The sequence below is a fragment of the Melopsittacus undulatus genome, chromosome 2 (genome assembly GCF_012275295.1).
Source record: "Melopsittacus undulatus isolate bMelUnd1 chromosome 2, bMelUnd1.mat.Z, whole genome shotgun sequence".
NCBI classification, from domain to species: Eukaryota; Metazoa; Chordata; class Aves; order Psittaciformes; family Psittaculidae; genus Melopsittacus; species Melopsittacus undulatus.
Window position 1 is genome coordinate 96,493,440 of NC_047528.1, and position 24,739 is coordinate 96,518,178.

The following is a 24,739-nucleotide window of genomic DNA, read 5'->3' on the forward strand; positions in this document are numbered from 1 at the left end:
CTATCTCTCCTTTTAAACTGACTTTATTAAGTAACTGCGTAAGTTGCTTACAATTATTATTAATAATTAATTAACTTCGTATTCTTTCTTTCCCATCACAGCCAAAGAACTTACTTGGATGTTATGTGTCACAAATCACAAACACAACCAATTCCTGGTTTTCCAGGTAAATAAGAGCTGTTTTATAGGTCACAGATGTATCTTCTGATGACACTCACCATTAGCACCATTTAATTCTGGTTTCTAGAAGAACAGTTCCATGAGTAAAGAACAATTTTAATTAAAGGTAGACACTCAGTATTTGTTTCTCCATTCTCAGCATTTTTTAACCTTTGTTTCAAATTATTAATGGCTGAGATGCCAATACTCTAAATTAGAAGAAGATAAAATTTCAGTTTGGTGCCAGGTTAGATGCTGTGGGCTCTAATCCTGAAATAACGATACAAAACGTAATTGAGTCATGTCTGATGTATTGGCTTCCACATTACAACTCTCAAAACCAATCATTCATCTCCTTTAATTGTTAAGTAATCTTCTCTTCACCATCAACCATGTTAAGAATTGCTTTTTCCAAAGAAAACGTATTTATACAGTATCAAACCAAACATACTGTGAAGTCCTGATACAGCTATATTAAACCCACAACCTTTAAGAGTGTGTATCATCTTGAAAAACACTCCCCATAAGCTAGCACAAATGCACCTTGTATCATGCTGCTTTTGTTTTCAGGCAATGGAGTCCCAAGTCAGTTTGTTTTGCTTCAAACTGTTAATTGCAAGCTGTTAGTTTGAAATTCCCTGTATTGTTCCAATAAAAATTTCAGTCCGAGAACAGGAATCCCAAAATAAACTCACACTGGCATAAATATACTAATAACCATAAACACAAATAAAAGGTCCTCCATTAATAAGCTACTGAATGGTTGCAAGTGCACTTTAAATGAAGGCCAACAAATTACTGAAGTGTTCTGAAAAATTATTTTCAGTCCATTACATCTTGTTGCTGCTGAGCTAAACATAAACATTTTGAAATCAAGTGATCTGGTAGGTTTAAAGATGACAAAATATTTCAGTCTTGAGTTTGGCAGTCCAGATGGAGGAGTTCAGAGTTATAATGAGAATACTTCTATTGAGACAGGATTTCAATAAAAGGTAATAACAGTATAATAAGAATTTTATCTTCTTAACATGGCAAGTACCAGCAACTGAGTTATTTGGCCACATGATGTAAGTGGAGCTATTTGCAAGAATGAAACAAAAAGTCCAAATTTTACAGCTCAATGTGAACCTTTCCAATTTAAACACCACTAAAAGCATAAACCTATTTTACGGGACAACATTTGCGCCTGCTGTTTTTATCATTACTTTTATCAAAGCACCATTCTGAGAGTTACAATTAAGATGTTCAAGAAAGCTGCTACAGTAATGAAGGGCACAGAGTCACAGTTTAAAAGTAGAAACATAGAGCCAAGTATTGTGTCAATGAAGAGGCATCTTCAGAAAAGTCTGCCTTCATCCTCCAAGTACCTTGTGATCTTAAGTGTAATGAGAATGAAGTGCATGTATTTATTCTGAAACTGGTTCCACCTGAATGACACTGCTAATGGCTTTCTGAAAAATTAAGTCAATAGGCATTAGCTGTATAACATTTTTATTTTACTATATTGACATTTTATGCACAAATATTTTATCAGAGTAAAAATAGAAAATAATTGTTTCATGTAAAATTACCAAAAAAATGCAAAACACAAAAGAAATACATAATTATTAGCAGAGTATAAGTGTTTTTATTTAAAGAGTAAAAATTATGCAAAAATCCTTCTGTTTTACAAAAAATTGGGAATATTCTTTCTATGTTTTCCTTCTGGCAGCAACAGAACCACCTTTGACAATATATTCTACATCTTTTATTTTATTGAAGACATCAAGTTAGTCACAGATTTCTCCCTTGGCTACAGAGAATGTGACAGTGATTTTATACCATTTGAAAGATTCCTTCTTTGCTAATTAGAACACGGTGGAAAAGGAGGTGATCCCACAATGAAGAACCCGAAGGACTGTCACACCTACTGAAAAGCTGCAAATAGCCAGGTGTATTTACAAAGAAAAGGTGATATACCAGACGATTCCCCTAGAGGGCTTACCATGTAACAAGACCGTTCAGGGAAATAAAGTATTGATACCAGATTTCAATTTCGCTGCTTGTTAATCCTCCCATAGCCCAGTTTGATCCAGAAAGCTGATATTTTAAGCTTCTCTTCTTTTTATACTGTATTTTAACTAAAAAGGCCTCCCATGAACTCTCCTAAACTACTAGTGACTTGTATCAAACTTGTAACAGCAGTGTTATACACATCATTGCTGCACTGAACTGTTGGCTACATCTTAAATCTTTGATTTAAGTGAACCTGCATCTATTTGCCTAAGTCAAACACTTGCCAACTGGTGGAGTCAGGCTACTGTAACAGTAATGCATGGATTGATAGATGGATCTGTCACAAGAAGTCAGCCATCTATTTTGCTCAGGGCTTAAGATTTTTCTCAAATACAAAATAATTCCAGCATACTCCATAGGTGAAGTGCTTTAAGAGCTCAAGAATGAAAACGGTATCAAGTTACTGAAAGAACCTGGCAAAAAAAAATCAGAATCATGGTGATCATGATAAAAGTAGGCCAGAACTACATGCAAGATTTCTTGTTAAACAAAAGCTATCTGCAGATGAACATCCACCTATAAACAAAGTTTTGTCCTCAATGCATCTTTAAAATACACAAGTCTTCTGTGTACTTTGACCTCTGCCTGCAAGCATGACCAGTCCTTTCCAGATCAAGAGCAACAGTCCAGTGTTCTCACTACTCAGTATAAACACGTTTAGAACCTCACTGTACAAGCACTTTTGATACAAGGTTTAAGAGTATCTAGATCCCTCACAGAATTAAAAGGTTTCCCTTACACATTTGCATTTTGTTACCAGAGGGGGTTTACTTACAGGAAGTTGGAAAAAATGCATTGGTGACATAATACTTATACTGTTTAAGAACATGAAGAGGCAAAACCAAACCTAAAATCACATCATTTTCAGCCACCAAAAGAAACAGCCTGATAGCCATCAGTACAGAAGCTCAAAAGCTGCAGCCTACTTTTTACTGCATGTGAAAGTTTGCACAAAGTACTCTCCGTAGTGCAGAATTCAGGATACATTCCAACTATTTCTATTAATCATCCAGACTTCAAGTTGCACCCAGCTCTGATGCATGCATTTGGCTTGTGAAGCTTCCAAAAACACCACCTGAAGTTCAGAAAGAAACTGATTTTAAATAAAACACACATCTTTCTATTTCAATATATGTCAGACTGTACAATAATGTGGAAATCAAACTTCAGTTCTCTGTAAAACTATTTCCAACTTGCATTTTGTTTCTAAACAGGGACTACTGACTGTGATTAACGGAAGTCTTCAGTTACTAAGGTTGACTACCGAGCAGGTATAAGCACCTTGCAGAACAGAGCGTTTAATACCCCCCCCCCCCAAACCAAACTACTCTTTGGGTGAGGGCAACTTTTTCAAGTTTTCAAATCACTTGATGGGGGTGGCAGTGGGAAGAGGTCTGTCTTCACTTTTTTGCTAAATGGCTAGCCTTAACAGTGTTTTTCAAAACAGGGAAGTACTTGCCCTCATATATGCATGTTATCTACATATTACAATGAAATACTCATAACTGGCTTTTCACCCAAGCCAGATCTAAATCTAGATCTCCTTCTTCAGCACTGATCTCCAGTTCTGTCTACTCTTAGTTTCCCTTGCTTATAAACACAGAAGCTATTTCAAGAACCTGATGCTTTGTAACGTTTAATGAGACTTTTGGTTCTGCTTGATTAAATGCGAATAATGAACATGTTTAACTTTGAAAGTATCGGACGCCATTTGGTAGCTCAGCAGAGAACAAAAGACTGGAAAGGACCGAGTTCACACAACTGATCAGCCTGCCTTCTGCAGGTACTCCATTTTTGTAAAAAGTGCTGCAAGAATTATTTTGTACAGCTGCGGACACAGAGCGCTGGCTAGTTCAACCTTCCTCACCCATTTCAGATGGCATACCATAGAGGCCCTGGCTTAAAGCTGCAGAAGCTGTGGTGATCCCTTAACTTATACTGAAATATATGCTGTTAAAGGATCCAAATTTATGCAAGTCCCAGTTCTTTATAGAAAATCATGCTCTATTTCTTTGTACTGTCAAGAAACAAAAGTAGTTTCTAATTCTGACAAAGAGCACCACCTGCTCTGGTTATATAGGAAAGGCCTCAGGTTCCCACTTTCAGTTCCTAGTGCTTAATTATCTTTCTCTGTTTGCAGGGATGCTGTAGCTAGTGCCACTGCTGTAACTGGCTGTGCAATGCCATGGAGCTGCATCTTGGCGAGCTTCTTCTGCTCACATTCCGTGACCAACCGATTCAACTCCCCTGCGCTGTATCCAATGAGAGTTTTCAAGTCGCAGACAAATTTGTACACAAATCTCTTGCCTTGCACTTTGCAGATCATGTCTCCATCATAGTAATACCTGCAATAAATAAATAATAAAATCAGTGTATATTTTTAACATCTGTAACTTCCATACACATTGGTTAGTTACTTAGGGTCACACAGAAATCAAAATATGAAATCTATTCTCATTAAGATTACCATATAATTTCATGCACCAAGGTACTATTTAGGCATTTTATTACATGAGAAAAGGGAAGAAGGCTGAAAATTGTCCTGCAACTTGATACATTAAAGAGAAACAAACCACAGTAATTATTCTATAGGTAGTCTGGAAGCACCAGAAATGAAGGTCTTAGAGCAGTTTAAAAACAGACTGGGGGGAGAACAAGCTTTATTTAGTGTTTGCCTTAATCACAAAATGTCGTCTCCCCCCTCATTAGTCCTTTGCTTTCTTTACCTGTCTTTGCTTTCCTGAAGAAAAAAATCATGTTGGAAACAGTTTGACAGTTAGCACTGTAGTACCTATGATACTGAAGCAGCTGTTCTCTCCCTACTGTTTTCAAAGATGGAAGTAAAACTATAAAAGCATGTTTGTTTATAGCTCATATACTGGCAAAACTACATCCTTCATCTTCATTTACAACTAAAAGTAACTTCTCTAACTATGAATACTTTTTACATTGTGCCACAAAAGAATCATCAGACTAGGCAGAAATGAAGAAAAGATAACAAAGTCTGTATGACCCACTGTATTCCAGAGACATTATAAAACTTTAAGTGATACCAGTAAGACAGAAGTTCAAATTTTACAGTTTTGTTGCTGCTCTTGTCTCACTGCAGGCAGTAATAGGATGTATGTCACTTATCTCATTAAGAAAACCTAAATGCCTGGGACATTACTTGGACTTGATGAGCTTAACAAGCTTGTGATAAATTTGAAAAAATCAAAACCAACCAATAAAAAAAAAACCCAAACCACATAACCCCCCCACCCCCCAATTTAATTTCCTCAAAACCATCATCCAAATGTAGTACAAATCAGCCCAGATTTCCTGACTGTCTAAACTGAGTCCCCTGAATGCCATGCTTGTTAAGCAAAGATGGTCATTCACCACCAAAATAAGTCAATTAAAAGACTAACTTCTGTCTCTCAGCTCTAGTGGCAAAGGTAAGTTACTAAAGAATCCAATCAAATTTTCTCAGGCACCTCAAATTCTGGGAAAAAAAAAATCCAAACAAAAAAAAAAGCCACAAAAAAAAGCCTTTTAATTTCTTACTTTTGGGGGTCAGGATCCAAGCAACAGGACCAAAGCAAAGACAGGATGAGAGAGAGGCTATACAGAAAAAATACAGAGAAGCCTGCTCGTTGCTGATGTCATGCAAGAAGCCACAGAGGTCTGTTACAGAGTACAAGAATCGTCAAATCAGCTCTGCTATACCTCTGCCGGTAAAGTTTGGTCTGTTTGTCAAAGCTCACCTTCACCTTCCTCCTGAATGACATATAGTTATTTAAAAGTTTCCTCTTCAGTCCTCCTCTTCACTATACCTCCCCCAAGCTACCACCTGTGCCTCCCTCAACTCCTCTCTGTTCTCTTCTCCACATCATTATGCTTGCTCTTAACTGCTACCACATTCTCACTCAGCACTTCTCTGCACCAGCCCCAGCCTCCAAAGCACCCTCTTCGCAACACCTGAAGGACCTGCTGTTGTATGGTGTCCACCACATCAGCCTCCTAGCAAGGCAAAGAGGATTAGTCGTAAGGGGTTAAATGAACCCTGCAACCTCAAGGGTGGGAGGATGACTTATGCTCAGTTTTGAAGTACAGTCTTGCAGTACTGGGCAGATATGAGGAAAGATGTGTGATATCCTGGTGTATCCCTTGTGTATGAAATACAGTATAGATTAGAGTGTCGGAACACTGGGCAGGCATTCATATTCAATGTGATAGGTACTGGGCACCAAGAAATTGGGGAACTGGGAGCTGTGCTCACCTGTATCAATACAAAGAAAAGCAGAGTGCAAAATGTGGCCATGGCACATTTGCACATATGCCAAGTGCCAGTGGACCATTTTAAGCTATTTAACTCTGTACAAACATTCACATTTACATTGCACTATAACACCTGTGCCAAAATAATGCTGTAGAAAAAATGCTTTATATAACTGAATAAATGTCTTTAAACGATCAAGTCTGCGTTACTGATATGACCAGAAACAAAAAGGACAAGAAGAAATTAGTTTGCCCAAAACCATGCAAGATTCCCACATCTTGTGCTAGAAACTTTCAAGCTAAAATTGAGGCAATGTAGGCAGAGCAATTTTTCAATATTAATTTGAATGGATTTCTGATTACAGCATTTGCTTATTCAAAAGTATAGAAAGAATAAATGCCCACACATGTTTACAAAATCTTAGTTACTGGAATGTTGTGAGTCACATGAAAACTTCAGAGTAATACAGGGGACACAGTATTTTTCTTCAAGTCTCACTTCCCTACTGGATAACTAAACAAATGGTGATTTTAGAAAATTTACCATGGTGTATGTATGTAACAAAAAAAGCTTCTCTTCGGTTTTTTTACCCTGCTCAGGTTTCCATACTGCCTGGTTTTCCTACAGCTGGGCAGAAGAGCTAGCATATTTCTCAATAATATCAACATAATTTTCTGTATTAATCAACAATTGACACAGTAATTTCAGTACATTAGTAAACTAAACATATTAACATTTAAGAAAAATTTAGCTCGGCAACGGTGTTTCTCATGTGAGTAGCAAGAGACATTAAATATCCCTTCAGACATTCAAGTGTCAGAAAACACATCAATATTGACACAGCTGCCAAAATGGAAACATTCTGAGGAATGATTTCTGTAATTCTCTGACTAAAATATAAATGCAAAACTTCTCTAATAGTCATTTATGCAAATTACTGTGCAGACATCTGGTTAATATCCCAGTGATAACATTATTCTAAAGTTCTTTAGCTGCCTTTGAGATCTTCTGCATAGTTTACTGACAACCCCCCCCCCCGCAAAATTAGCATAATTTACATCATTTTTATGTTCCAGGAAGTTTTCACATATATCTTCAGTACACAAAGGCATAGATTCACAAAACCAGGTTGGAAATCTGGGAAGGGTATTGCAACAATACAGGCTGGGGAGCAGCTCCACTGGGAAGGCCCTGCACCCATGGGATTCTGTGATCCTCCAAAAAATGTAACATCCTAATATATAAATAATGCAAGAGCCATACAAGACCAGACTAAAGATCTATCTAGAACAGCACAGACTCCAACAGATCAAAAGAGGACACATAAGAAAAAGTGTGAAACTAGAGTAGGCATCTATCGATGCTCTTCCTTGCTCTCGGTGATTTGGGGCTCAGGAACTCATGGGAAGTTGCGTCTTTCCGTACCTAATATCCTTTGGAGTATTTATTTGTTGTTAATTTGTCCACTTACCTCTCAAACTCATAAAATAATTTTGGCATCCACAATACTTTAAAGAAGTTAGAAGACAAACAGAAGGATATAATTTAGTTCTGTATTTGGTGCCTGCCAGTTTCTTCTGATGCCTCCTGTTCATGTACAGGCAGCTGCTCTTTACTGACTATGCCATTCATGGTTTTCCAGACTTGGGTCCTCCCCAGTGAAAGTACTCATTCACCCTTATGCATATTGATTTTATTTAAATCCTCCCTAAAAGACTAAAGGAAGCCAGATCATGGTAACTTTACCATAATTTCTCACACAAGTAGTTTTAAATAGAAGTTGATTTTTTTTTAGACAGTGTTAGATGAGTTTACTTCCTTTAAAAAAAATAATGTAGCCAAATGTGAAAATGCTGAACAGTAAATCATAGATCTCAGACTAACTTCACTCATATAAAGAGAGCTCCTAAAACTGCTTAAGTAATTTAGGCAATACATATATTTCTTTAAAAATAAGTCGGCAATTCTGAGTATTCACATATCTTGCTTCTTTAAGGAAAAAAAACAAACCAAAACCCAACAGAAAAACCCAAGAACTCAAACAAATACCTCACCCCTAAGACTAGTACGATCTGATGGGAAGGAGCAGCTTCAGAGGATCTGAGAGGATCTGTTTATGCCTTTATTAAAAAAGCTGCAAGTCTTGCACTATGACAGTTAAAATTGCAAATGTAGAAGCAGATCACTTCATACCTGAGCAGTTCCTAAAGTTTCTTACCTCAAAGCTCGACTAAGCTTCTCATAGTTCATAGTGGGTTTGTTTTTGCGCTGTCCCCATTTTTGTGCAACCAATTCTGGTTGATTCAGTTTAAACTCTCCTTCATCACCAACCCAAGAAATACAGTCCCGAGCATCTTTGTCAGTGAGAAGTTCTAACAAAAACTGCCACAACTGGATCTGGCCATTGTTTCCTGTTGAAATGGGAATAACAAGATCCACTTAAATTAGTCCTTTTTGTAGACCCTTCATATCTAAAATTTTCAGCCAACATATTAAAGCAGACCAGCATAGACTATATGATGGAAAAAATATTCGCACTTAGTTAATTTCTTCTAATTATTCTCTTGCAAAAGTTTTCTTGCAAAGTCATCAGAATTAATCTCTTAAAAAGAAACTGAGGAATACAGAAAAAATAAACACATAAAAGATTTCTCACAGATCTGCTCCTAGGACTTCAGGAAAAAAAAAAAACCAGCACACCATTATGTAACATTAAACACAGTCATTTAGACATATATCTGTCCCTAAAACAAAACAGATGTAGAGCTGCTTGTTCCTCTTCAGGCACTCAAATACACATACAAAATAGAAGCTGATGTTTGAAAAAAAAACGTTTAGTCTCCATTTTCCCCACTGATATCAGCTGATAAAATCTTGACCTAAGAATCTTAAATGACATCAGAACAAGCTTTTATGGAGAGTTTAAAACAAATAAAACTTCAAGGGCAAGGAGAGGATTTAACAGAAAAATTCAGAACAGTGGAGAGAACCCAAAGCAAAATTGTCCATAGGAAGGCCATGAAGATGCTCTGAGGGCTGGAGCACCTTTCCTATGAAGACAGGCTGAGAGAGGTGGGCTTGTGCAGCCTGGAGAAGACGCAGGGGAGATGACAGAGCAGCTTCCAGTGCCTTAAGGGAGCCTACATGGAAGCTGGAGAGGGACTTTTTCAAGGTTAAACTGAAAGACAGAAGATTTAGATGAGATATTAAAAAGAAGTTTTTTACTATGAGGGTGGTGAGCCACTGGCAGAGGTTGCCCAGAGAAGCTGTGGCTGCCCTATCCCTGGCAGTGTTCAAGGCCAGGTTGGATGGGACTTTGAGCAACCTGGTCTAGTGGAAGGTGTCCCTGCCTGTGGCAGGGGCATTGGAAACACATAATTTTTAATATTCCTTCCAACCTATTCTGTGATTCTATGAAAAATCACAGCAAGAAGAATAAGATCAAGAAATTGAGCTATCAATAATCAAAGAGAAATATATAAGAATAACAGTAATTCCAAAAATAAACTGAAGATTCAGCATGTAGTTTTCCTGAAGGTGCATTCATTTAACAAAACAAGAAATCCAAGACTTGTTAAATTCTCCAGTCACCAAAGGAGAGGTGTGGAAACAAGTATAGTCTAGGATTCCACAACATGTAGTTTATTTTCTCCCCTTTCTGTAAATGGAAAGTGAAAAGAAGTTAAGAGCTTGAATAAATGCTATGCAGTGGTTTGAGAGGACAGTTAAGTTATAGAAACAATCTTAGGCATTTTATTTGCTGGAAGACTCAAAAGCTGCAGCACCACACAGTGCCTCCATGAGGTAACCAACCTGCCAGGCCTGCAAGTGCTTGATATATTTGGTAGTTCCAGTCCTCTTCATACTACATGTACTTCTACAAACATCACATTTAGAGTGACAAAGATGTGTTCTACAAAACTGTAATTCAAATTACTGAGTGTTTACTGCACTTACATTAAAAAATAATGGAGACAATACCTGTTCTGTTCCCAGGGGAACTTCTGTCTTCCCCAGAGATCCTTGGAGCTCTCTGTACTTTAGCTGCCTTTGCACTGCTGTTTATTACTTTAATGGTGGTTGGGGTAGCAGGCTGTACAGATGCTGGAATAATCTGCACAGCTGTAAAGCAGAGAACATTGCAGAACATCAATTGTAAATTGTTGGCACAGAAATAGACATGTATTATTTATTATCTGCATTATCTTATAGTCTAGGAGCTAGTTTTTTTCCTTTGCTAAAAAGATATACTGTGTCACACTGCTAAGAATAATTTACAGACTTTTTTACTTCTTACAATGGAAACTGTTGTTCTAGACTCATAGTAGAGGTGCTACAACACAGATGAAACACCAGCTTTAATTTACTATCATATGTATTATATGTTTCCATTAAAAAAACCCAAAAACAAAAGAAACCCAAAACAGACCCTCTCATGCCTTTGTTTTCATCTTTATGTTGTTCCCTGTATGATCTACCCTAATGCATTTTCCTCAGTGGTCACTGTACAGCCCTACATACCTGCTGTTTCAAACAGCAATTAAACATCCTTCTACTGCAATGATATAAGAAGATGCAAATGCTCCACTATAGGTGGCTTTAACTAGACACAAACCCAGGATATACTGCATGGTCTATTTAAGCCGCTTAGAAGTAAGCTGAAAATTGATTCATTTCAATAATTGATGACACTGCTTCAGCTGGAAGAATGAGTGTCAGATAACTGCAAAGTTACTTTAACATATTTTTTCTAATATTGGTTTCTAAGCAAGTCCTCTTTTCCACATCTCCCTTCAGTTTTTAGAGACACTTTCCTTTGAAATCATAGTATTTTAATACACCCATTCATTAATCCAATATATCATAGACACAGGATAGTTAGGATTGGAGAGGACCTTAACATCATCTAGGTTAGAACAAAAAGGGGGATTCCAACCCTCCAGCCATGGGCAGGGACACCACACACTAGACCATGTCACCCAACACTCTGTCCACCCTGGCCTTGAACACTGACAGGAATGGAGCATTCATCACTTCTTTGGGGAATCTGTTCCAGTGCCCCACCACCATCACAGTAAAGAACTCCCTTATATCTAAGCCAAACTTCCCCTGTTTAATTTTGAACCTGTAAACATATAATATAAAACTATAACCTAAAAAACCAGAACTATTCAAGACCTCAAATATGTATCCTAGACAGCTTATTTCAAGAGTGGAAAACTGACCAAAAGTAAAAGCTGAAAACTCTCATAGTTCAGGACATACACCACCTTTCTGACAGTAACAAAATATCGAGAAATCAAACATTTTGCTCTGAAGTTTAAAATATGCCCTCCTCCCCTCACCAAGTAATGTGCCACTCCTCCCCTCTCTCTTTTTTAAGATTAAATTAAGAGAGTGATTTTTTTATGTGCTGCACTATTATGGTGCTGAACCAAAGTGCTAAAACCACTAACAGTTAATTGTGTGAATTAACTGCTGACACAAGTACTTACGCTGATCAATAGTAACAGTTGCTATTTCGCCAGAGTGTTCTTGGCTAGCCAACACATCTGCAAATTAAGAAAAAAACACCAAGGTTTATTTAACCACAAACTGCAAATCACCTGAAGAACAAGAACTTTAAGATTTCATATTAGAACAATTCAAAATGTGGTATAAGTTTTAAAGAGACACACATAGCTCATGGTCTTATGAATAGAGATATTTAATGTCTGCCATTCAATTTTTAGAAATAAGGATGTATATGGTGAATTTCAAGGTATTTATGCATTCTCCATCACCTAGAAGGCTTAGCTAATTCATACAAATGAAGATGAAAATAGTTTTTAGTCTGCCAAGTTACATTCAAGCATGGCAAATCTGAAATGAGCATATGTATTATTGTATTATGAATATAAACATATCACTTTATCAGTTGCGTACTAAGGATTTCATTGCCTATGCTTAATAATTTTCACTTCTATATGTCATAGAGATGTACATTAAAAATCTCAATCAATATTTAATTATAAAACTATCAAATTTGGGAGATGCACAAACTAAAAATCTTATTAAAAACAAAGGAGGAATTATCAGTCATTATTTCCTATTATGAAGTTTAATAAAAGACAGGAAAAAGTGTTTAGTATGCAGACATGCTTCATAACAGTAGACACTTTCAATAATAACTCCTCTCATCCTGTACTGATAACCTCATTTTTACTGCCAATATTACAATCATAGAAGCATAGAACAGTTAGGGTTGGAAAGGACCTTAAGATCATTAAGTTCCAACCCCCCTGCCATGGGCAGGGACACCTCACACTAAACCAGATCACCCAAGGCTTCATCCAACCTGGTCTTGAACACTGCCAGGGATGGAGCATTCACAGCTTCCCTGGGCAACCTATTCCAGTGCCTCACCACCCTCACAGTAAAGAACTTCCTCCTTATATCCAATCTAAACTTCCCCTGTTTAAGTTTGAACCCGTTACCCCTTGTCCTGTCACTACAGTCCCTAATAAACAGTCCCTCCCCAGCATCCTTATAAGCCCCCTTCAGATACTGGAAGGCTGCTATGAGGTCTCCACACAGCCTTCTCTTCTCCAGGCTGAACAGCCTCAACTTTCTCAGCCTGTCTTCATATGAGAGGTGCTCCAGTCCCCTCATCATCCTCGTGGCCCTCCTCTGGACTTGTTCCAACAGTTCCATGTCCTTTTGATGTTGAGGACACCAGAACTGAACACAATACTCCAAGTGAGGTCTCACGAGAGCAGAGTAGAGGGGCAGGATCACCTCCTTCGACCTGCTGGTCATGCTCCTTTTGATGCAGCCCAGGATACGGTTGGCTTTCTGGGCTGTGAGCGCACACTGAATCCGGCTCATGTTGTCTCTCATTGACCAACAACCCCAAGTCCTTCTCCACAGGGCTGCTCTGAATCTCTTCTCTGCCCAACCTGTAGCTGTGCTTGGGATTGCTCTGACCCAGGTGTAGGACCTTGAACTTGGCATAGCTAAACTTCATAAGGTTGGCATCAGCCCATATTAAGTAGAGGAAAAAACAACTGCTCACAATTGTTTTCACCTTGAAAGAAACAAAGGAAGAAAGAAAAGAAAAAAGGAAGGGGGGAATAAGTGAAACCAGTTACAGAAAAATCTCCCATACACTTTCGAAGAAGCTCCAAATGGCTCCACAAGATCTCTCCCCGTGGGACACGCTGAAAAAAGTCTTCCTGACTAAGGCTGCAGAGCTCCCGACCAGGAATGCCGAGTGCATTAAGGTCAATGTCAGTCATACTGAACTCCTTCATCACCCACACCACCCAGTGGAGCACCTGATCTGTTGACCACTGCACAGGGTCTGGGAAAAGAGAGAAAAAATCGAAAATAATACTATATATTGCAAGATTCCTCTATAATTGCATAATAACTTCTGTAAAAGTAAATACAGAACATCAAGAAGCTCACTGTCGTGGTTTAAGCCCAGCCAGTAACTCAGAACCACGCAGCTGCTTGCTCACACCCTCTGCTCCCAGAGAAGAATCAAAAGAATGTAAATCCCATGGGTTGAAATAAGAGCAGTCCAGTAACTAAGGTGTAACACAAACCCACTACTGGTACCACCAATAATAATAATGATGATAAGGAAAATAACAAGGAGAGAGAATACAAAACTAAAAGGGGAAAAGGAAAAAAAACAATAAACACAAGTGATGCACAATACAATTGCTCACCACCCGCTGACTGATACCCAGCCTGACTTGAGCAGCTATCCTGGCCTTCCCAGTAACTTCCCCCAATTTATATACTGGCATGATGTGCTGTGGTACAAAATACCCTTTTGGCTAGTTTGGGTTGGGTGTCCTGTCTGCTTCCTCCCAGCTTCCCATGACCCTCCTCTCTGGCAGATCATGAGAATTCCCCTGGCACAGCTTGAGCTGTGACCTCTTGTAACATTCTTTATTCATTTTACATTCTTTATTCACAGAAAATTTTGACTGTACCATAAGGTAAAACATAGAGGTGTCTTATTTCAACTCAAGGCCCTGCAACATCAAATCAGATAACATTCAAAGTTTTATTCTGGGAAGACAGTTTAGCACATTTTTCTGGTATCAAGATAACACTGTTATTAATAGAGATCTCTGCCATCATGAACTGATTTTCCTGGAAAATCTGTACTCCCATGACACAAAAAACATTAAGCTTTTAAAGTCACAAGTTGTTCTTAAAGCAGCATTATTAAAGTTTATTAACAATATCATTCAACATAATAATAACATAGGTTTAAGTAATGCTCTTGTTATATTAATGGGAGAGGATAATAAAAGGTATTAGTCTGCTCCTGATAAGACCTCACCTTCCTCCTGCCTCCCCCAGACCATTCTGCATCAAACCCCTGATTATCCACAGACATAGCATGATGAAAACTATTTTGGAAGTGCTTGCTGCCAACAACAACCACCAAAAGGCACGAAAAAGCCATTGTTTTAGTTATCAAAAAATACATTTAAGATGTGTCAGTATCTTAATACTGACCTGTGCAAAGACCTATGATTTCACTGGAATTCTTAAACATTTCCAAGTATCCTACTTGCTAGATACATTCCAGTTTTGCAGGTCTGCTTAGATACTACAGCTTTTTGTGGTGAACATGCCTTGACAGTATGTTTCTGCATGTCAAAACAAGCAATTAATCTGGATAATCTCCTGAATGTGATGCAGGTCTAAAACTCAAGTTTCAGTTCAATTGTAAACAGGCATTCACAAATGCTTTTTCTAAGCTAACATTAAATTGGCAGCCTGCTGCATAAAAATATTAATTCCAAAGAGATGATAAGCTACCAGGATACTTATATTCAGTTCTGAAACACCTTTTTCCAGTATATAGAAGCACAGCTTTCCATGCAACATCTGATTTAACACCATACTCTGCACTTTACCATCTATGAACAACTTGTTTCAGTGCTTTTAAAAGTCAAATCCCACCAACTACTGAGCCTGCTTCAAATTCAGACACATGAGAAAAAGAGCTTTATCGCTAACATTCATAATTTTAAAGAGGGAAGGAAGAAGAACACTGCTTTCTAAAAACTGCAATGACAAGAAGCTTGTAGAGCATAAAGCACTATTTTAACAGAAATATCACAAGCACTGATTCTCTTTAGTCTCTTCTTATGCAGGTATTTGATTCATACTTACCCATATCAAAGGAGCTTCTGAGGTATTGGAGCATTTTAATTATATAGCCAAAATTAGTTATCATTGATGAAAACAAACAAACTAAAAAACCCATCAACTCCCACCCCAAAACAAAACCCCACACAATCCCCCAAATGAACAAGAGAACCCAGCCCCACTTAAACAAAACAGAGTCATGTATTATTACCGTAGGGTATTCCAAGGCGCTCCTGCTCCTTGCGGTAGCCTTCCAATGCTGCAGCCCATCTTGTCACTTGTTCAGAGGTTTCGTCTGAAATTGTTGTAATATGTTTTGTTCCATCCAAGGTTATCACTTGAGCTTCCTCAACAAGGTGAGCTTCAGCCTCTCCATGATGAGCATCTGGATCAATCACTACCTCCACAGTCTCCACAGGCTTTACAATTTCAAGGATGTTTAATTTGGGCTCTAACCCTGGGTACAGAAAGAACAAACACAAAACTTAAAAGACAGCATAGCAAATATAATTAAAAAGTTGTTTTAAAGCTTTCTGATTAACAGGTGTTAGCATACTTCAGAAAGAAACATGACACAAAAGCATCATCAATTTTCTGCAAGTGTCCTAAATTAGAATGACATATTCTATTATACAGAATATACTTCAGTAAATACAATACAAAACTGACCCTTTATAATACAAAGAACAGAAAATTGCCCCTTTTCCCTCTCCATTATTAGAGCTTCTTGATCTGTCTAGGTGATCCATTTCACAAATCTTGAACAGAATGTTCAGCATGGGGCATAAAGAACAAGTATTTTGACCTGTAAGAAATATATTGAACCAAAGGTGGGGGAGTGGTAGGAAAGCAAACCCCAAAACAGAACAAGCAACCACCTCTTTCCCCCAGACAAGAGGCATTTCTGCCTTTACAATATTTCCCTGCTATCTCTGTAATCTACACACAGGAGTTAGTATCTTCTTTCAGTACTCTGCAAGAGGCAATGTGTTCAACATCAAGTTAAAAGAAAACTAGAAAGTTCTTCATGCTTTAAGATATCTTTGTATGAAACACTACAAAAGAACTACAATGGACTATACTTCAGCTGGTGTTTATTCCTTTGAATTTACAGGTAGCTAATAAAAATTTTGTAAGTCGCTTAAGAGTCAAGTGTCATGGCCTGAATAACAATACAGAAGATAACTTGAAGTTATACACAAGTATTTAATACTAAGGTGTTTCTTTCTTTTAAGGCAAGGTTGAAAGCAACTCCTGTGCTACACAGTCACACCCCCCAGTTTTACATTCAAAAAGAAAGAAAAACAAACCAAACCTCAGGAAGGATATGGAAGATAATAGTGAAGATATTTCTTACCCGCATCCTTTTGAAACTGGAAGGCTGAGCACTGTATGCTACAAGTTACTGGGCATGAATTAAGAACATTCTAGTTCCCTGAAGGGTATCTGTGCTCTGTATTTAATACCAGAAAGGTAGTCCAGTCCCCACTGCGCATAGGGAACTGGGGATTCAACCTAGCACTAGTCACCTGACACTCAGCATTAAATACAAATCAGTTTTACTTAATACTGTTAATACAAACCAGAAAGGCTTTCTTCTAAATACACTGAAGCCACAATAAAACAGAATGTGCTCCCCAAACTTTGCTGATCTACTTTGATGACCTAAGTGAAAACAGTGATTAGAATACAAACTACTTCAGTAGGACCTTGTCACTGTTTGTTTGACAATATGGCAATAAACATCTGTAGCTCCTCCCAGAGCATAACATGAATATTGTCTTCAGTGAGTGGTGGCACAATGGTTTACTGTTGACTTCTCATCTGAAGAAAAAACAAATAGAGATCCCAGCCTTTCAAACAGATTTTGAGTTAACTACATATACTCTCATAATCTAATAATTCGCAAAGCACACAGGCTCACCTCACAAAGATGAAGCTGTCACCTACCTAGAAATAAAAAAATCTTTTGCCTGCTTAGATACTCATTCTGGTATGAGTAACTACTGACTGTTAATGAAAGCCTCATACTGTAACTGTCACTATGTGGTCCAGGTTTGCTCGAGTCTGGGGGCAGGGGCTGTTGGGTTTTTGGATTTTTTAACTTAGAAATTGATACAATGTTACTATAAAAAAACATTTCAAATAGCATCAATCTATGAAATTTATTTTAATTACACAGCACACAATGGAAGAGACTTTCTGAAGCTATGTGACCATTCAGTGATATTCTCCATTTTACAGCTAGGAATAGTAAGTAGGGCATTCAGTTTACTCACAAGTACTCCTACAATATTAATTTGTCTGTACAACAGACAAACATAACTACTTACCTTGCCTAGATATTACTTGCACGCTGAGTTGCACTGTTCCATCTGTTTTTACTCCTTGATCAAAAAGACTTCGATCTGGGTCCAGCTTGATAAAAGCAAAATAAACATTACAAATATGTATTAGTCTCACAGTTACAAGGAACTTAGTCTCCTTTAAACTTCAGAAACACCTAGTGCCTGCAGCAAATTTTCTGAAGAAGCACGCACGTATTTTTAGCACTACGTAGACAAAGAATTTGATTGGAATTTGAAATTTGACACTCTGTTCTGTTTAAAGTAGTTTCAGTTACAGGGACATTTAACCTTAAAAAAAGGCAATGCAATACCTGGAAGTACCTTCACTTTGTGAAAAGTATCCACAATTCCCCATCATTTTTTAACACTTTCATAAATATTCTTGTCCTTAAAGCAGTATTCTCCCTGTTGTTTCTGGAGAAGCCACAGATGTCCGATTATAACTACAAATAGAATATGCAGGTACACATGATGCAAAAAAATTATACTGTCTAACATGTGGTGATGCCTGTAAACATAGGGGGGCATTTATTGAGTAATATTTTGCTATCTATGCACCTGAAGAGTATAAAAACCTTGCTTTATGCAGATTCAAAACAAGATTAGACTTGCAGAAGTTCAGGCAACACAAATTATGTAGCTGCCCTGGGTTCAGTTGTAATAGTTATTTTTCTCCTTCTTAGTAGCTGGTGCAATGCAGTGGTTTCAACTTTAGTTTGAGAACAATGTTGATAACACACTGATGGTTTTGGCTGTTGTTAAATAATGTTTATCCCAATCAAGGACTTTTCAGTCTCGTGCTCTGCCAGTGAGGAGGGTCACGGGAAGCCAGGAGGAAGCAGACAGGACACCTGATCCAAAATAGCCAAAGGGGTACTCCAAACCTCAGCAGTTATATGGGCTGGGGGAGTTACCCAGAAGGCCCAGACTGGTGCTCTGGTTGGTCTGGGTATTGGTCGGCAAGTGGTGAGCAACTGTACTGTGCCGCACTTGTGTTTATTGTTTTCTTTTCCTTTTCCCCTTTTAGTTCCATATTCTCTCCCCTTATTTTACCCCGATCATTATTATTATTGGTGGTAGCAGTAGTGGTTTGTGTTATACCTTAGTTACTGGACTGCTCTTATCTCAACCCATGCAATTTACATTCTTTCGATTCTTCTCCCCATCTCTTCAGGAGCAGAGGGGAGGGAAAAAAGTGGCGAAGTGAGCGGGCGGCTGCATGGTTCAATTACCAGCTGGTCTTAAATCACGACAGTGAGCTACTTCAAGAAAAGTCAGTGCTGTTGTTGCTCTCATTCTTCTTTCACCTGCAAGGTGGTAATTTTTTCCTTTCTTACCCCCATGCCAGGAACCCCAGAAGTACTCTGATTTTATTAACACTGAATTAGTATGTACATATTAAATGGTCTGACGATAACAAACCTAACATAAGATCTTATTTGTAATTATTGTATCAAATAAAGCATGAATTCCTTAAACAATGGAAGGCGACAAAGTATGCAAAATGCTTCTCCATTAAGAGGTTATGTCTTTCATAGCCTTTTGGTTTACCTGGATATCTTGCAAGCAAATTTCATGTGTATCCAAGGAGCACTGCAGTCTGGGTTCCAGCAACTTCCTAAGATTTCCAATTGGTTCATTGATGTCAATTGCTTGACTCACAAATTCTGCTGTGGTAAAGGTTTGCTCAACGATGCTTAAATACCAAATTAATATAACAAATAATTACTTACATGTTAATATAGTGGTGTAAGAAATCTTTATAAAAGTTAGACGTGAACTACAGAAAAGGTAATACTGGCTCTGAAATCTTAATACCATGCAGAAAATCTCTTAGCTTGAGTAGAGCATGAATTACTAAGTTTGGTCCCATTGATTTTACAGTCATGCAACTTTCCTTTTACACTGCTGCCATTAAAAAGTTATGTTAAATACCGAGATTATTTTCAGATCACCATTTTCAAGAGATTGTCATAATCACTATATTAACTTGCATGTAAACTGATTTTATTTGCCTTGCCTATACTACACTTAAAAGCTATTAAAGTTAAAAACAAACACAGAAACTTAAGACGGGGTGAAAAGGAAGAAAACACATCCACTCTCACACAGAGTAATTGTCTATGCCTTTTCACCAGTCAGCCCAAGGATTAAGCTTAATGCATACAAGAGACAACCAGAAATAACAGCAGCAACATGGAGCCTTGAATGAAACATTAGTCATGTGCCATGGTTGTCCTGCACTTAAAATAATGACAGCATTGGTATAGGCATTCAGAAACATCAATGTTATATGACCGGTGTCTTAACCTTAGACATGTTGCTGGTCTTTCCAGATTTACACAGAAGGAAATCAGAAAGTATACACAAATAGTCAGTTTATAAGTACTAAAAATTTACAAGGAGCTCAGAGTAAGAAGTATGTGGGTTTGAATCAGTTCTCCAAACCAGATTCTTAAGAAGCAGGTGACTTGCCAGCCTCAGCTATTTCTACCGAACACATTAACTGCCTCTCTGTGCTTTGAAAAACAGTTGTAAAAATAATGAGGGGAGCATTAGGAAGGAAAAAAAAAAAAAGCCAAACCCAAGAACAAGGTTGAGGTAATTAAGTCAAAGGATATCTGACTTGAGAATCTACTGTTTCAAGGACCCTAATCAACAATATAGTCAACAGATACAGAATATAATTTCTGCTCTGTTAAAAACAAATGACCCTGTGTAACAGTAAAATAATGGACTGAGAGGTTCACCTCAATTACAGAAGGATACACTGAAGCTGGAAGGTTTGCAGCATGTACATGTAGACATATTCCTACACACATGAAAGTAGGGGAAGAGAACTACTAAGGATGTGACAAGAGATAAACAAATCAGTTTGGGATTTAAGCAATTAAGACTGAAGAACACTGATAGTACTCTACTGGTTTCCAATAGTGGCTACAGCTCCACTTCAAGAAAACCACCACTGGATAAGAAACAGAATAACTGAAGTTTGCACAAGCAAAATTAAGAACTCTCTATCCAGCAAGGAAGTTGAAAAACTGTGGAAACAACCAACAGCAGGGTTACAGAGATCATACTGTGCCAGACACTTCTGCCAGTTTGAAGTTACTTCTTTTGCCTAGCTAGAAAACACTTGTACTTATTTCATAACCATGGCCATCTCTGAAGTATTACACAATACCCAATAATAAATCTGCATAACCAGACTTAGTGTGTGTAGCCACAAATCTGAAACCAATTAAAGAAAGCAAATAATTGAATCAGCTGCAGCCTAAGGACCCCAAAAAGCAAACACAGTACCTACCTTTCTTCAGTGCATTCCTGTTTTTCAGTTCCATCGATTTCTATTTCTATCAGCTCTTCTGCTTCTCTCTTACTCATGGCTAAAATGTCTTAAGAACAGGGCTGTGAACAGAAAATAATGTTTTTGGTAAGTCATAGACCAACAAAACTAGATGATAAGTTGTGTCCTATCAAACATTTTTTAAACTAAACACTAAAAATAAATATGCAGTGTCACTACAGATTTGTATGCCCTGTAAAATACTGGAGTCTGTTGGAACATAAGGGGGAAAGAAAGGATTAAAGCATTTGGTCTGTAAAGACATAGTTTGTATATTACTATGTTTCACTGATCATCCAATACATCGTAAGTATGAAATACATACGTTAAAGAACTCATCCGAATTATTTTAAAAGTTCACAATAAATAACATCACCAACTCACAGGAAAAGTAGTAGGACGTAGGAGAACAGAGTAAAAAAAAAATAAAAATCACAGCAGAAAAAGCAAAACATGTTACTATTTAAATACCCACAAAAGATTAGCACGATTTCCATCCTGGAATCATTCCTTCCCAGGGACTACTCTATGCCAAACCCAACTGTTCATAAGAGAATTTATTAAAGACAAGCTAGTAAAGGAACCTGAAAACTTCTCAAAAGGAACAGTGACCACCTACGTTATACCACTGTTACATAAAAGGTTTAAAGAAATCCAAACCACTCATTATCTCCTTCAAAAACTATTATGTAAAATCAGTTTCAAATAAATCAAATGCCGCCATGTGATATCAAGCTATAAGAAGCTACCATGGCTAGACAGAAGGTAAACAGCACTTCATTAATAACTTACCACTAGAAGCAGAACCCGAATTTGTTCCGCTCACAGATTTGACTCTGAAAATCCCCTAGCTGCTGGGCAGGACCCACTGAACTGGCATAGTGGTGTACACTGAAAAGGGCCTGGTAGTCCAATTCCCAGATCACTTAATCTTAAATCATCTTCATGATAAATGGGGAAGAATGAAGCACCACTTATAAAGAATGCAGACAAGCTTAAATAAACAACTGAAACAACTGACACTTGCATGGCTACAAGTGATCTGGTTGACTCTTAAAATATTTGAGCAGTCACTTAATGAAAATTCCCAAAGAATCTAACTGGTATCATAGAAGAGTGGAGAAATTCATTCCTGTATCAGCAATCAAATCAAACTCCTAAAAAACAAGAGTTATGATTTTTCTTGTGATGTAGCTTACCAGAAAGGTCACAAAAGGTTTTAAGCTAGGATTTCTGTTCCTTCACATATTCACAAGTTATTTATTGAGAAAACTGTGCAGACCTGTCAAAAGATCATCTGCAGGTGTCATCTTTTCAATCTTTGAATGATTTCTGGCAGAAAATTTTCAATATTGGTAAATGCAAAGCAATGCACAGTGAGTAAACATTATAACAGTGTAGTAACTGTATTGAATTAGGTAAGATATTATGAAGTCCCTATGGACTGGACTTCAAACTGGCAGCTAGACTAATAACTTCACTCACTCTTCAAAGGCAGCTTGCAGCTGCATCTCACAGGCTCTACTACATCTCTGGTTACCATGTGGAGTTAGGAGAAGGGAGCACCGGCATGGAGAGCAGGTACACAAAGAGGGAGAAAGATGGTTCCACTGAGCACAGATGTGAGAAAGGGAGATGATGAGGGGAATCAGCTTAACCATTATGAAAACATGTAAAGTCATTAATAGATCAGAGAAACCTAATGGGGAAAATTACACAGTCTTTCTCATGCTAGAACAGACTTCTAATTCTATAAATCATCTCACAGAAAGTCCATCGAAATTTTTTACTCCAGGAAGATGCAGAGATTGGAAGAGTACATAGGTTCAAATGGGACTAAGCTTCCCGAGCCTTCCCTGAAGGCTACCAAGAGACAAGCAAATTCAAACAGCTTGGCTTGCTAGGAGACTCAATATGGTAGCAATACTACAACAGCAGCATTTGTTTGGAGGAACATAGAAAATGGTGTTTGATTTGGGGAAGGTTCAGCCAACTGATCTCTGGTTTTATTTTTCCTTCAACCTAAAATGCCCCAAGACTCACCTGCTATCCAAGAAGGTATCTGACCATAACACCTGACAGACCTCCATTAACATAAAAGAAGGCACCTGTCAACAGAGCCTTTTTTTTTTTTTTTCCTTCATCCCTGCATGACAGCTCACTGCTACTCCAGCATCTTTCACTGTTTGGCTTTTGCAGCCAGGGGAGAAGTCCCAATGTTCTGTTAAGAGCTATCTTTTCCTTAGAACACAAGCAATTAAGCAAGTAACACACCCATGATAATAAGGGCACAAACTCTGATAGCAGAATTACTGTTTGCTATCCTACCAAATATCTGTGAAATGGGGGATAACTACTGGAGCCCACCTGCATTATCATCTTACACTGAAGCCAAATCACTGGGGATATTTGTGCCTCTGAGAAACTTTGGAGTTCACGGATGATTTGGTGCTATCAACCCCTATTATTAATAGAACTGTAACACCAACACCAAATAGGTAACACAGAAGACAACCTATTCTTTACAGATCGATCAGGTTTAGCAAGTTATCAGCCGGTATGTATTTCAGACAGCGGACCACTAAACGGGGTGGAGTCATACCAAGTTTCAAGTGTTCTGCTTCCTTATCCTCAGTCAGGAGTTAAAAAATAAACCCGATCTAGGAGAAGTGGTTGTGCAGCCCGTATCTGCCCGAACACCAGGAAACAAACTATTAAAGCTGCCAAATACCCTTCTAGGTTTTCACCCAAAGTATGTTTTACAGAGGCAAGTTTCAGGCCCCAGAGAGGTCCGCGGGCCTCGGTCCGGGCTGCCCGACCTGGGACCCGAGCGGCAGGGTTGCACGCTCCTCTCGCGGGCCGGCAACGCCGCGACGCCCGACGAGAGGCCCCTCTCCGAGCTCCGCCGCCGCCTCCATTTCCCTCTCGCGGTACCCGACCGGCGGCGCCGAGGCCCCTGGGGACAGGGCACCTCAGAGCCGCCACCACGGGCCCTCCTGCGGGCTGGCGGGGGGCAGGCGGCGCCGCATCCAAGCCAGTGCATTCCAGCCTCCGGGTAGGGCCGCTCCTCCCCGCAGACCCCGGTTCTCCCACCACCACCCCGCCCGCTTCCCCCTCCCCCTCCTCTCGCAGCGCCTCGTCGTTGTTTGAACCCGAAACGGAAATGAGACTTGCGGCGCCGGGGAGAAACGGAAACAAAACACGGGCCGTGCCGCCAGGCCGCGCCGCAGCTCACTCACCCTCCGCCGCTGTCCGGTCGCCGAGCGGAGCGGCCGCACCACAGCTGCCGCCGGCCGCGGCTCCCACAGCTCCCGTGGGTCCCGCCGCCACCGCCCTGAGGGGGCCGTCGCGCGCTCGGGATTGGGCAGCGCGGCCCAGCGCGGGCCCGGGCGGGGAGGGCGCGCGCCGACA

At 38.9% G+C, this 24,739-nt stretch overlaps 1 protein-coding gene across 2 annotated transcripts; it reads right to left on the reverse strand.

Annotated features, from left to right (window-relative positions):
* Positions 1 to 1,633: 1,633 nt before the first annotated feature.
* Positions 1,634 to 24,727, reverse strand: GABPA (GA binding protein transcription factor subunit alpha). Of its 2 annotated transcripts, XM_034071545.1 has the most exons (10): positions 24,568 to 24,726; positions 21,290 to 21,390; positions 19,534 to 19,678; positions 17,968 to 18,052; positions 15,846 to 16,091; positions 13,623 to 13,817; positions 11,971 to 12,027; positions 10,457 to 10,597; positions 8,694 to 8,886; positions 1,634 to 4,559 (listed from the first exon to the last, which is right to left on the reverse strand). In XM_034071545.1, the coding sequence occupies exons 2-10, from the start codon at positions 21,364 to 21,366 to the stop codon at positions 4,331 to 4,333; spliced, it is 1,368 nt and encodes a 455-aa protein (XP_033927436.1). In that variant the 5' UTR covers positions 21,367 to 21,390; positions 24,568 to 24,726; the 3' UTR covers positions 1,634 to 4,330. The 2 variants fall into 2 exon arrangements, with proteins under 2 accessions (XP_033927436.1, XP_033927440.1); XM_034071549.1 differs by lacking the exon at positions 13,623 to 13,817 and having other exon boundaries at positions 24,568 to 24,727.
* Positions 24,728 to 24,739: the final 12 nt, after the last annotated feature.

Coding starts and splice junctions, on each gene's coding strand:
- GABPA (XM_034071545.1), bottom strand. CDS start 21,366: ATGAGTAAGAGAGAAGCAGAAGAGCTGATAGAAATAGAAATCGATGGA. Junction 18,053..19,533: donor TTTGCTTGCAAGATATCCAG/GTAAACCAAAAG, acceptor GCTTTTATCAAG/CTGGACCCAGATCGAAGTCT. Junction 8,887..10,456: donor TTCCCCTGGGAACAGAACAG/GTATTGTCTCCA, acceptor CCATTTCAACAG/GAAACAATGGCCAGATCCAG.